General features: G+C 39.8%; 1 protein-coding gene across 6 annotated transcripts in view; it reads right to left on the reverse strand.

Annotated features, from left to right (window-relative positions):
* The window catches only part of Btrc (beta-transducin repeat containing E3 ubiquitin protein ligase), a 211,122-nt gene that overhangs the window by 128,642 nt on the left and 68,818 nt on the right, over positions 1-13,662 (reverse strand). For 4 of the 6 annotated variants that reach the window (XM_004659430.3, XM_045149707.1, XM_004659429.3 and 1 more), the window contains one exon: positions 11,774-11,881. The exons of the other annotated variants lie outside the window; for them this stretch is intronic. In XM_004659430.3, coding sequence (XP_004659487.2) covers positions 11,774-11,881 — 108 coding nt within the window. The remainder of the gene's footprint in view (positions 1-11,773; positions 11,882-13,662) is intronic. 6 annotated transcript variants of the gene reach the window in all.

Genomic DNA, 13,662 nt, shown 5'->3' on the forward strand with positions numbered 1-13,662 from the left:
CATGTGAGCAACTGTCCATGACACAGGGGCTGATGTCATTAATTTTACTAGCTGATTGATACAGAATTTGGACAAAAATGTGTGAAATTCAGAATTACTAATATCAATAAAATAGTAATATCTAATAGAACATCACTATCACATTTCCTTTTCATTTTGTATCTTCTACAATAACTTAAATTTTATATAATTTAAATAATAAAAATGAAAGAAAAATTATTACTTTCCTATACATATCTATGTGTACACATATACACACAGATGGATAATTAAGTCATTTCAGACTGATAGAAACTAAGATGTTAGTGACATCTTTTTGAGACAAGGTCTCATGTAGCCTAGATGGGTCTCCAACTTGCTATGTAGCTAAGGATGTCCTTGAACTTCTGTTCAGTCTACAGGCCTTTGCTCTACCAACTGAACTAACGAAGGGGATGTGTGAATTTCTGATTCTCCTGCTTCTTGAATGCTTGCATTACAGGTCTGCCCCACCACATTTAGCTTTTGCATTGCTGGGGATTAAACCCTTATACATGATATGCAAGTGGTCTACCAACTGAGCTATATTCCTAGCTCAATAGTAATAAGCTTAGTCAAATGTTAACATGGGAAGAAAGTAAAATGGGTTTTTTATTATACAGAAATTCTACTGAACAAAAATTATTCACATACAGTGGGAAGGGCATCAGCTAGGGCTTGGTAAGTGTTGTCATAGGATAATTTTCCTTATAGGATTTAAATCAATATGGTAATCCGTAGTCTTCTAAAATGTCACTCATAAAACAAAGCCTTCCATTATGTACATGTTTATGCATACATGATTATACTGAGTAGTTCTTAATTTTTCCAGTACTATTCCATTTGTTTTCATCTATTCTGTTTTAAGGTAGGGTCTCACTCCAGTCCAGGGTGACCTGGCACTCACTCTGTAGCTTAAGGCTGGCCTCAAACTCATTGCAATTCTCCAACCTTAGCCTCCCAAGGGCTAGGATTAAAGGCATGTGCCACCACACCTGGCTAAAGTTTTTATTTATTTTCATATGTGTGTGTATGCACACACATAATGCTTATCAGAGCCTCTTATCTCTCTATGCAAAGGAACTCCAGACACTTGTGCCACTTCTTGCATCTGGCACAGGTGGGAAGCTTAGGAATCAAACCTGGGCCAGCAGGCTTTGCAAGTAAGTGCCTGTAACAGCTGAACCACCTCCCCAGCCCCACACTACTCCATTCTGGCATTTCACTTTGTAGATGATGTTATCTCTCACATGTCTAAGTAATAAAACACGAGGATGGAGGTACACATGTAAAGCCAGATATACAAAGCGGCACATGTGTCTGGAGTTCATCTGCAGTGGCAGGAGGCCTTGGTATAACCATTCTTTTTGTGTTTCTTTTTCTCTCTCAGATAAATATATAATTTAAAAAAATTTTTAATAATCTTTATTGATTTGAGGGGGCCAGAAAGAAGCAGAAAGAGAGACACAGAATGGGCACAACAGGGCCTCTAGCCACTGCAAACAAATTCTAGATGCATGAGCTACTTTGTGCATCTGGCTTACATGGATACTGGGGAATTGAACCTGGGTCCTTAGACTTTGCAGGCAAGCACCTTAACCGCTAAGCCGTCCCTCCAGCTCCTATAAAAAGTGCTTATAGGGCTGGAGGGATGGCTTAATGGAAAAGGCACTTGCCTGTAAAGCCAAAAGACCCAGGTTCAATTCCCCAGGACCCACATAAGCCAGATGCACAAAGTGGCACATGCTTCTGGAGTTCATTTGCAGTGGCTGAATGCCCTGGTGCACTCATTCTCTCTATCTGCCCCTCTCTCTCTCTCAAATAAATAAAATAAAATAATTTTTTAAGTGCTTGTAGGCTGGACAGACTGCTTAGCAGTTAAATCCCACGTAGCCAAATGCACAGAGAAACAAGTGTGCAATGTTGCACACGTGCATGAAAGGGAGAGGGAGAGAGAGGTGCATGCGTCTGGAGTTTGTTCACAGTGGCTGAAAGGCCCTGGAGGACCCATTCCCTCCCTCCCACCCTCTCTCTCTTACTTTGCCTCTTTTTCTCTCTCTCAAAAATAAAATAATAATAATAATAAAAAAAATAAAGATGTTTGCCTATGAAGCCTAGGGACCCAGGTTCATTCCCAAGAACCCACATAAGCCAGATGCACAAAGTGACACAGGTGCACAAGGTAGCTCATGTGTCTGGTGTTCAGATGCAGTGGTTAGAGGCCCTGGCATGTCAATTCTCTCTCATAACAAAATAACTTATTTATTTTTATTACTCCCAGGACAAAGGCAGAAGGACTGCAGTGAATTCCTAGTCAACCTGGGCTAGAGTGAGATCCTACCTGGGGAAAAAAAGTTTTTTTAGACAAATCTGATGGACTGGCTTTTTTTTTTTTTTAATTCAAGAGAGAGAGAATTGGCATGCCTCCAACCACTGTAATGAAACTTCAGATGCATGTGCCACCTTGTGTGCACAGCTTACATGGGACCTGAAGAGTCAAACATGGGTCCTTAGGCTTCTCAGGCAAATGCTTTAACTGCCAAGCCATCTCTCCAGCAACCTCTCCCCATTATTTTAAAATCTCACTCCTGAATTCACCTCCCAACAATCTCAATCTTTGAAAAAGGACCCTAGGCAATTTTAAAAATGCCATATGGTTCACTTAGGTCAAGATTTTCTTACCATTACTAGCTATCCTTGATACCTAAAATATTCTGAGGTCATATGAATCTACTCATAATCTTAGCATTACAATTTTATTTCTCCTCTCTTTCTGTGTCTAAAGAAAAATAAAAATAAAGGCCTTAACTATTCAGCTATTGAAGCACTTTTTCTTTATTGTTCTTTCTTATTAACTACTACAGATTATAAGATCACCATTTGCTAATGACAAACAAATACATAAAACACATCCACTATTAACAGAAATTCTTTTAGTCACCTAAACACTTTCCAGAATAAATCAATGGAATGAGGAAAGTGTGAACATTTTCAAAGTAAACAGATCCTCTTAGGATCTATTTTAACTATTTTTCAGCATCTTTTCTGCCCCTACTTTAAACTAGACGGTTTTAGATTACAATGAGCAGATCATCCCAATGTTGCAGTTTTGATCCAAGTTATAAGAGTTATCAACAACTCAGCAATGCTTCCATGGCTCTTCCTCTTCTAATATCACAAAAATTTTCAAGTCTTAGCCAGGGGTGGTGGCACATGCCTTTAACCCCAGCACTCAGGAGGCAGAGGAAGGAGGATCATGAGCTTGAGGCCAGCCTAAAGCTACAGAGTGAGTTACGGGTCAGGCTGGGCTAGAGTGGGACCTTACTTTGACAACGGAAAAAAAGAAAAAAGAAAATTTTTTTTTTTTTTTTTTTTACATATTAAAAATGTTTTAGGCTGGAGAGATGGCAGTTAAAGGCATTTGCCTGCCAGTCCTGGTTCAATTCCCTCAGCACACATAGAAGCCTTACAGCTGGATGCAAAATGGCACATATATCTGTGATCCCAGTGCACCTATAACAATGGGAGGTAGGACCAGAAGAACCCAAAGTTCACAGGCTGCTAATCAGACATTCTTTTGTAGTCTGGCAGTTTGCAGCAGCAAGACACCCTGTCTCAAAGAAGGTGAACACAGACATCTTGAAGTTGTCCTTGACCTCCACACACACATCTTGCATGCACATGTGACACACGCGTGTACGCGCACAAGCACAAAAATCAATTTTTTTTTTTTTTTTTGGTTTTTTGAAGTAGCGTCTTGCTGTAGCCCAGGCTGACCTGCAATTCACTCTGTAGTTTAAGGGTGGCTTTGAATTCACAGCAATCCTCCTACCCCTGCCTCCCAAAGTGATAGAATTAAAGGCGTGCGCCACCATGCCTGGGTATAATAAATATTTTTTAATATTTTATTTATTTATTTATTTATTTGACAGAGAAAGAGGGAGAAAGAGAGAAGAGAGAGAGAGAAAATGGGCACACCAGGACCTCCAGCCACTGCAAAGGAGCTCCAGACATGTGCATCCCCTTGTGCATCTGGCTAATGTGGGTCCTGAGGAATTGAACCTGGGTCCTTTGGCTTTGCAGGCAAATGCCTTAACTGCTAAGCCATCCCTCCAGCCCTAATAAATATTTTTTAAAATGCTTCAAACTTACTAAAAGAATGCTATGATTAAAAAAAATGCTGCAACGCTTTTTTGAGTCATTCCTTAAGCATACTTGGCAACACAGTAGTTTAAAAACGAGTATTCTATTTGGACAACTCAGAAGAATTATTTGAATGTACCTTTTAAAGTTAAAAATATACTCAGTGTATGACCCAGAAATGCTATTCTTAGATATTTGCCTAAGTATAAAAATATATGCCAAAAACACTTATAAAAACTGTTTATAAATAAGGCAGGCATGATGGTTCATGTCTGTAATCCCAGTACTTAAGAGACTGAAGTGGGACTGCAATAAATTTGAGACAGCCTAGGTTACATAGCAAGTTGTAGGCCAGCCATAATTACATAGCAAGACTCTGTTTGGAAAACAAACAAAACTCAACAACAAAATAACCACTTTATTCATAATAGGCAAAAAACCCAGCCCTGGAACTAATGCAAATATCTAATAATAAATAAATGGATGATCTATACTGTGCAAATACGATGAGATATTATTCAGCAATGATAAAGAATAAATTACTGATTATCTATAACCTCTCAAAAAACATGTTGATCCAAAGGAAACAGACAAAAATATATGCTATGTGTTCCATTATTATGAGGTTCAAGAACAGGCAAAACTAATTCTGGTGACCAACAGAGGTAATGGGATGTAGGGAGTAGCTTCTAACTGGATAGGAAGACAAGGGAACTTTCTTAAGGGTGTGTAAGTTTTCTGTATATTCAGAGTTGGGGAAATTCATACAAATGTATACTTTTGTCAAAACTCATCCACAGAAGGGCTGTGGATGTAGTCCAGGGGCAGAGCACCTGCATAGCATGTGCAAGGCCTTGATCTCCAGTACCTTATCTCAATATACTTAAGATCTATATATTTTCACTGGGTATAAATTTTACCTAGGAAAAATCCAAATACAGAAAGTAAAATCCAAACTAGAAAGATACAAATTTACTTTGACGGTTATTTTATTTATTTGAGAGAAAGACACGGGGGGGGGGGGGGGATGAGAATGTGGATTTGCCAGAGCCTTCAACCACTACAAATGAACTCCAGATGCATGCACCACATCATGCATCTGGCCTACGTGGGTCCTGGGGAATTGAACCTGGGTCCTTTGGCTACCCTAGCTGAATTAATGAACTCTGGGTTCAGTGAGAGACCATGTCTCAAAAAAAAGAGAAGGGGGGGGGGAAATAATAGAGGAAGATACCCAAGGTCAACTTTCTTTTTATTTATTTTGTGTTTTTATTTATTCATTTGAGAGAGAGAAAGAGAGTGCAAGAAAGAGGGGGAAATTGGCACACTAGGACCTCCAGCCACTGCAAACAAACTCCAGACACATGTGCCACCATGTGCACCTGGCTTATGTGGAGCCTGGGGAATGAACATTTGTCCTTGGGCTTCACAGACAAGTGCCTTAACTGCTAAGCCATCTCTCCAGCCCCAGAGGAATCTTGTTTTTTGTTGTTGTTGCTGTTTGTTTGTTTGGTTGGTTCTATTCGAGATAGGAGGTAGAATCTTGCTCTAGTCCAGGCTGACCTGCAATTCACTATGTAGCCTCAGGCTGGCCTTGAACTCATAGTGATCCTCCGATGCTCAACTTTTGGCCTCTACATGCATGCACACATATGAACATGCATACACATGTGTGCACACACAATCAAACACATACAAAAGGCAACTTTTTTTTTCTAAATCAGATATAATAATGAATGCCTGTAACTTCAGCACCCAGGAGGCTCAGGCAGAAGAAATGCCTTGAGTTCAAAGTCACCTTGGGCTACATAGCAAGACTACCACATTTCTTTTTTTGTTAATTTATTTTTATTTTTATTTATTTATTAGAGAGCGGCACACAGAGAAAGAGGCAGAGAGAGAGAGAGTGGGCGTGCCAGGGCTTCCAGCCACTGAAAATGAACTCCAGATGCATGCGCCCCCTTGTGCATCTGGCTAATGTGGGTCCTGGGGAATGGAGCCTCGAACCGTGGTCCTTAAGCTTCACAGACAAGTGCTTAATCACTAAACCATCTCTCCAGCCCAAGACTACCACATTTCTTAAATGAAGCTAGATGCACCGACTGTGTTCAAACCCTATGTCTACACCTCGGGGTACAGCGAGGCGAGTAGGGAGCAACAGAGCTGTATCTTTGTGACTTTATTGTAATATTTATTTGTTTGTTCTGTTATTCATTTATTGTTTGTTTCAAGGTGGGATCTCGCTCTAGCCCAGGCTGATTTTGAACTCAGTGATCCTTCTACTTCAGCCTCCTGTGGACTGGGATTAAAGGTGTGTGCCACCACACATGGCTTTTAAAAACATTTTTATCTATTTGAAAGAGAGAGAGACAGAAAGAGAGAGAGTGTGTATAAGTATGGGCACGCCAGGACCTCCTGCCACTGAAAATGAACTCCAGATGCATGCATCACTTTGTGTGTGTGGTTTTACATGGGTACTGGGGAAATCCAACCTGGGCCCAGCCCTGATAAGCAAGTGCCTTTAACCACTAAGCAATCTCTCCAGCCCAAAAGTTAACTAAAACAGAGAGGAATCTTTTTTGTTTTGTTTGCTTGCTTTTGTTTTTCAAGGTAGGATGATCTCACTCTAGGTCAGGCTGACCTGAAATTCACTATGTAGTCTCAGTGACCTTGAACTCATGGTGATCCTCCTACCTTTGCCTCCCAAATGCTGGGATTAAAGGCATGTGCCACCACACCTGGCTGGACTGTTTTTTGAGGCAGGGTCTCACTCTAGCCCAAACTGACCTGGGACTCACTCTGTGGCCCAGGGTGGCCTTGAACTCACAGTGGTCCTCCTACCTCAGCCTCCCAAGTGCTGAGATCAAAGTTGTACGCCACAACACCTGGTATATATCTCTGTGATTTTCATTTGCATTTTCCTGAAGACTAGAAAACTGAGCATCTTTTCACAGGCTTACCTTCCATTTGTATAGATTCTTTGGTTTATACATACTCAAGTAGTTCTGCCCATTGTCTTACTAGGTAGTTTATTTTACTGTACGGATAGTAAAAGACTTTTACAAATCTTCTAACACGTGTTTTTAAAAAAATGGTACACTTTATTTTTTTGGCCTATATGTGCTTGTGTGTGTATACAGTATGTGAGGTGTTGTGTATGTCAGAGGTATATGCACATATGTGCAGATACAAGCACCTCCTATGTACACCTGCAGAGGGCAGAGGAGAATATAGGTGTCCTCCATTTCTCTTCTGCTTGCTTCCTTGAGATGAATCTCTCACTGAACCTGATCCACGTTTTCAGTCAGGCTGGCTGACAAGCATGAGCAGCCACACGGCTGTAGTGCTGAAGAGCTGACCTGAGAGTAACTCAGACCTTTTTGGGCCAGCCAGCACTCTTAAACTCACCTAGCCATCCTCTTCTAGCCCCACATGTGTATTTTACAAATATTCTTTGTCAGTCTGTATCTTTTTGTAAAGACAGGCCCTGGTTGGCCTTGAACACACTCTTTGGAAGATGACCTTAAATTTCTGTTCTTACTGTCTCTACTTCCTGAATGCTGGGATTTCAGGCACATAACACCATGCCTAGTTTTACGCAGTGCTAAGGATTGAATTCCTGCTTCACTTAATGCATGCTCGACTAACTAAGCCCCAGACCTTTAATTTTTATTTATTTATTTGCTTATTTTTTTGGTTTTTTGAGACAGAGTCTCATGTAGCCTAGGCTGATCCTCGTGCCTCCGCCTTCAGAGTGTTGGAATTCTGAGTATGTGCAATCACACTCAGCTTCTATCTGCTGGGTTTTGAACCATTTCAAAAAACTAAAGTTTTAAACACTAATGAAATCCAATTTGTTATTTTATGGTTCATGAAATCTATTTCACCTATATACAATGTGTCCTTATTAGTTTTATCATTTTGACTTATACTTAGGTCTATGGTCTATTTCAAGTTAATTTTTGTATGCGGCATAATGTAACAGTTTAAGTTCACCATTTCATATATGGATATCCAATTGCTTGAGCATAATTTGTGAAAAGATCAAGACTGATAGATTTTACTAGAACACAGGAAGTGTGTATTTCAGATGTCAGATTGTAACTTATCTTTAAGAACTGCATATGCTGGGTGTGTAGATCCATGGTGGTAAGCTTGCCTAGCAAGGCCTTGAGTCCTACATTCCTAGTGCTGAGAAAATTTTAAAAAGAGAGAAGAACATTATAATTGCTTTAAAAGTGTACTAAACTATTTCCCCAAAAACACTACTGCTCTTCTGCTGATGGTGCCATGGACCACTGGCAGGGCTTTGAGAATACTAGGCAAGAGCTCTACCACTGACCTGTATCCCCAGCCCTTGATGTTATGAGACAGATATACACAACATAGGTCAGGTTGGCCTGGAACTTGCTATATAACATTAGCTTGGTCCCAATTCATGATCCTCCCTGCTTCCTGAGTGCTAGAATTATAGACATGCACCAGCATGACTGGCTCCTCTCTTTTTTAAGAAAACATTTTTACTTATTTATTTGCAGAGAAAGAAAGAGAGTACGGGCATGCCAGGGCCTCTTCCAGTTGCAAACAAACTCTAGACACAAACTCCAAGGCTTCACATAGGTACTGGGGAATTGAACTCTGGCCAGCAGGCTTTATAAACAAGTGCCTTTAACTGTTCAAATATCTCTACAGCCACTTCCCTTTTTAAAACTATATTATTTGTGTTAAGCCAGAGAGTCTTCATATATTTGATTTTTAATATATTTTATTTATTTGAGAGAGAGAGGGGGGGGGAGAGAATGGGCATACCAGGGCCTCCAGATGCTGCAAACAAACTCCAGGTGCATGTGTCACCTTGTGTATCTGGGTTATGTGTTCCTGGGGAATCAAACCTGGGTCCTTTGGCTTTGTAGGCAAGAGCCTTAACCACTAAGCCATCCCTCCAGCCCTCTTCATATATTTTAAATTTTTTGTCAATTTTAAAGACTTAGTTTTCTTTTCTTTCTTTCTTTTTTTTTTTTCTTTTTTTTTTTTTGTTTTTTCAAGGTAGGGTCTCACTCTAGCTCAGGCTGACCTGGAATTCACTATGTCATCTCAGGGTGGCCTCAAACTCACAGTTATCCTCCTACCTCTGCCTCCCAGGTGCTGGGATTAAAGGCATGCACCACCATGCCCAGCTTAAGACTTATTTTTATTTATTTATTTGAGACTGAGAGAGGGAGAGAGTGAGTGAGTGAGAATGGGTGCACCAGGGCCTCTAGCCACTGTGAATGAACTCCAGACACATGCACCACCATGTGCATCTGGCTTACATGGCACCTAGAGAATCAAACCTGGATCCTTAGGTTTTATAGGCATGTACCTTCACCACTAAGCCATCTCTCCAGCCCCTTCTCCATATATTTTAAATAAAACACCCAAAGCAGAAGGAATGAAGGGGGAAATTTGAAAATATAGTCATCTTTAATTAATCCAGACATTAGACATAAATAAATGAAACAATACATTTTAAAAGTACAGTTTTGGGGCTGGAGAGATGGCTTAGTGGTTAAGCACTTACCTGTGAAGCCTAAGGACCCCGGTTCAAGGCTCGACTCCCCAGGACCCACGTTAGCCAGATGCACAAGGGGGCGCACACATCTGGAATTCGTTTGCAGTGGCTGGAGGCCCTGGCACGCCCATTCTCTCTCCCTCTCTCTATCTGCCTCCTTCTCTGTCTGTTGCTCTCAAATAAATAAATAAATAAAAATATTTAAAATAAATAAATAAATAAAAATATTTAAAATAAATAAAAAAAAATACAGTTTTCATTAAATCTCCCCTGCATTTGTATGCCATACTTGGTGGCAGTGGTATTTGGAAATAGGAGATGGAAAAACAAGGTCTCTATATATAACCCAGGCTGGCCTGGAGTCTTGCTAGGTAGCCTAGGCTGGTCTTGAAATCATGATCCTCCTGCCTCCATCTCTAGAATGTTAGGATTACAGGTGAAGGTTTATTATAATTATTTTAAATGACCTACTTTCTAATTTCACATATAGTAAACATAAATAGGTATAACAAATATCAATAGAAGTACTTTGAGATCCTTCAATAATTTTTAACAGTGTAAAGGGGGTCCTGAGGTTAAAACCAAACTGCCCTCACCTCTCAATTACTAAAACTGCTTGGAATGGTGGCACAGGCCTGTAATCCTAGCACTTAGGAAGTAGAGGCAGAAGGACAGTAGGTTGTTTTTTTTTTTTTTTTTTTTTTTTTTTGCATGTGTATGGGAGTTGTACATGCATATATATGCATGTGAAGGCCAGAAGTCAATACTGAATATCTTCTTCAGTCTCCACCTTATTCTCAGAGGCAAGGTCTGTCACTTGAACCCAAGGCTCACTGATTCTGCTAGTATAACTAGCCAGTTTGCCCAGGGGGTCCTCTGTCTCTATCTCCCGGGAGCTGGCATTACAGATACCCCACATTTAAGTGGTACTGGAGATCTGAGCTCCACATCTGCACAGCACACATTTTACCCATTTGGCAACCTTCCCAGCCCCAATAGCATTATTTAATACCAGGTTCTAATGTAACCTGTCTCAAAAATAAAAAAACTTACTAGGTCAAACTTGTGCTTAAATCCTTTCAGTAGCTTAGTATCCATGGTCCCACAAGTTATCAGTGGTCAGGATTAGCTTCCACAGACTGTCACTCCAGTCATCTCTCTCTCTCATTATTTTCTGAAAGAACTGTTTTCTGAAGGATTTGAAAAGGTATCCAAGAAGGCAATGATGACTATAAAACAATTAACTTGTTGTACACTACCTATTATTATGAACTGTTAGACATAAATTCAAAATAGCTGAGGTGGGCAGATAATACTTGTGCCAAGAAAATCATCGTGCTTGATGCCCCAATCTATAAATAATGAGCAAATTTCCATTTTTCTCCTCTAGTTTCCTCTTACATCAAGGAACTGACTTCCTGGCCTCTGAGAAAGGTGGAGGGGAGTTACATGCTATCAATCCACACAAGATCAACTGGACTGTACACGCACAGATAGCAAGCACTACAGTAACCAAGAATCACTGAATATGAATCAATTTGTAGTAATCATAATAAAATCATAAGATGTTCAAGCAACTGACTAATTAATTACATGAACTTACTTTATGTAGGTCCATAGCAAACAGTACATTCTGAATTGCTACTTAATTAGTTTACTTTAAAAGTTACTATCACACAGAAGAATGATAGTAGGTTTGAAAAACAACAAAGTTGTGCTACACTCATCTTAACAAACCAGTTGCAGGACTGGGGATGTAGCTAAGTTGGTAGGGTGCTTGCTTGACATGGACAGGGCACTAAGTTCAATCTCTAGCACCACACTTAAACACACACATACACACACATACAGCCCTTGACAAACCAATGTCTTAAGAGTTGATCAGTGTGGCTCTCCATTAAAAGTTAATCAAAAAAGCGTAACGAGTGAGGCAAAATACAGGCAACATGAAGGAAAAGAGGTGAACTCAAGTAAAGCATGAAAAAGAGGGAGGGACATACTAAGGAATTAGACATACACACATCAACACCCACAAATAACCCATAGAGACAGAGAAAGTACCTGGAAAGCTGTGAGGGCGCCAGTCCCTGGATTATACAGGCATCGCAGAGAAGGCATGCTGTCCGCCAGGCTGGAGCAGCCCAGCCACAGAGACCTGGGCATAGAGCACTGCAGAGAGAGGACAACTATGAGATGGGACAGTATGAGACAGGATGGCACAGATTACAGGAAATTTCAAGGCTTGGCTGAATGCAATATTCTAGCTGTAGCTGGCCATTATGATAAAAATATTTTCAAGAAACATACTATTTAGTGACTCTAACCCCAAAGAGGAACTCAAAAGCAACATTAGTAGCCAAAAAAGGGGTGGGGAGGGAGAAAAGAAATAGGGTCCAAAAAAAATAACCACAAAAATATTCCATTAAACTTCTGTCCTTATTCCATGCATGCATCTAAAAGGAAACCTATTTAACACAATGGATGGGTTATTTCCTTTGGCACCTTAACAGTCTCCTACAAATTCACATGGGGAATTCTGTTCAAGCTAAGCAGAAAAAGGAAGTATCGTGATAGTATTAGGAATGGTAAATTAGAAAACAAAATACCACAGGAAAGTTAAGAGTTTTTTGAAAAGGAAAAGCAAAAGTATTATATCCCTAGGGCTTTGACAGCAACTAACTCTGCACAGTTTACATATGTTTTATGTATCTTGTTAGTCTATTCATTAACCAAAATGCATAGTTAACCATAGCAGCTGGCTCTTCATCATTCCAGATGGATTCAAGGTAGGCGGGGCAGAAACAACCCAAACAGAAAGAAAGGAAGGGAGGGAGGAATGAAGGGAAGGAGGGAGGGAGACCCTGAAAACTTTGGTATTCAAATCTCGGGGGGGGGGGGTGGGTAGAGAGATGGCTTAGTGGTTAAGTGCTTGCCTGTGAAGCCTAAGGACTTGGGTTCGAGGCTCAGTTCCACAGTACCCATGTAAGACAGATGCACAAAGTGGTGCATGTGTCTGGAGTTCAATTACAGTGGCTGGAGGCCCTGATGTGCCCATATTTTTTCTCTCCCTGCCTCTTTCCCTGTCTGTCACTCTCAAATAAATAAATTTAAAAAATTAAATAAATCTAAAAAATCTAGGGGGAAAAAGTAAGATCAGAGTAAATACATAGCATATTCAGTAGCAAAAAAGAAAAAGGTAGAAATTATAATATCTAATGGCATTAAGTGAACAATACTGGTATTATTGTGCTTAAGAATTTTATAAGGCAGAAGAGATTTTATACTCATGTTTCTCAAAAAGCATCCCTGGATGAAGTTTTGTCTATCAGCTTGAACACAATTATAGTTTAATAATAACTAGAATAATAAACATAATAAATATAATTTCTTAAGTACAGAAGCCATTATATATAACACTAAACTTTACAGAACTTGGTATTTAATATCATCACTCTGGTATAACACTCTGGTAGGAATGGTATGTAAAGAATGATATTCATGGTTTACACCATATAACTATATGGTATAAGCACATATAATTGACATAAGGATAATGGGTTGCAAAGGACTCCAAAAGATGATCCAATTGAGACTTCTGCTTTCAAATCATTATCTTCATTTTCCAGCTAAGAATGGATGCACTGGAAAATTTAAGCACTTGTCTATCCATGAATTTAGAAAATATGAAATAAGGACTAGAATTCATGCCTACTGCTCCCAAGAACAGAACTCTTAGATCTCCTGTCTTAATTCATGCCTAGCTCATAAAAATAGTCAGGACAGAGGCTATCTTACCCCATGCCAACACTGTGTTTTGTGTCTGCCTTGATGTGCTATAGCTAGAACTTTGTTCATATTTCCAGTGTTTATCTTGTTATGATAGATATTAGGAACAAGGTAGCCTTCTTTAGTAGGCAATTGATTAGGGACAGGTACATATATGTCAACCT

This window comes from Jaculus jaculus, chromosome 1, assembly GCF_020740685.1.
Source record: "Jaculus jaculus isolate mJacJac1 chromosome 1, mJacJac1.mat.Y.cur, whole genome shotgun sequence".
Lineage (NCBI taxonomy): Eukaryota > Metazoa > Chordata > Mammalia > Rodentia > Dipodidae > Jaculus > Jaculus jaculus.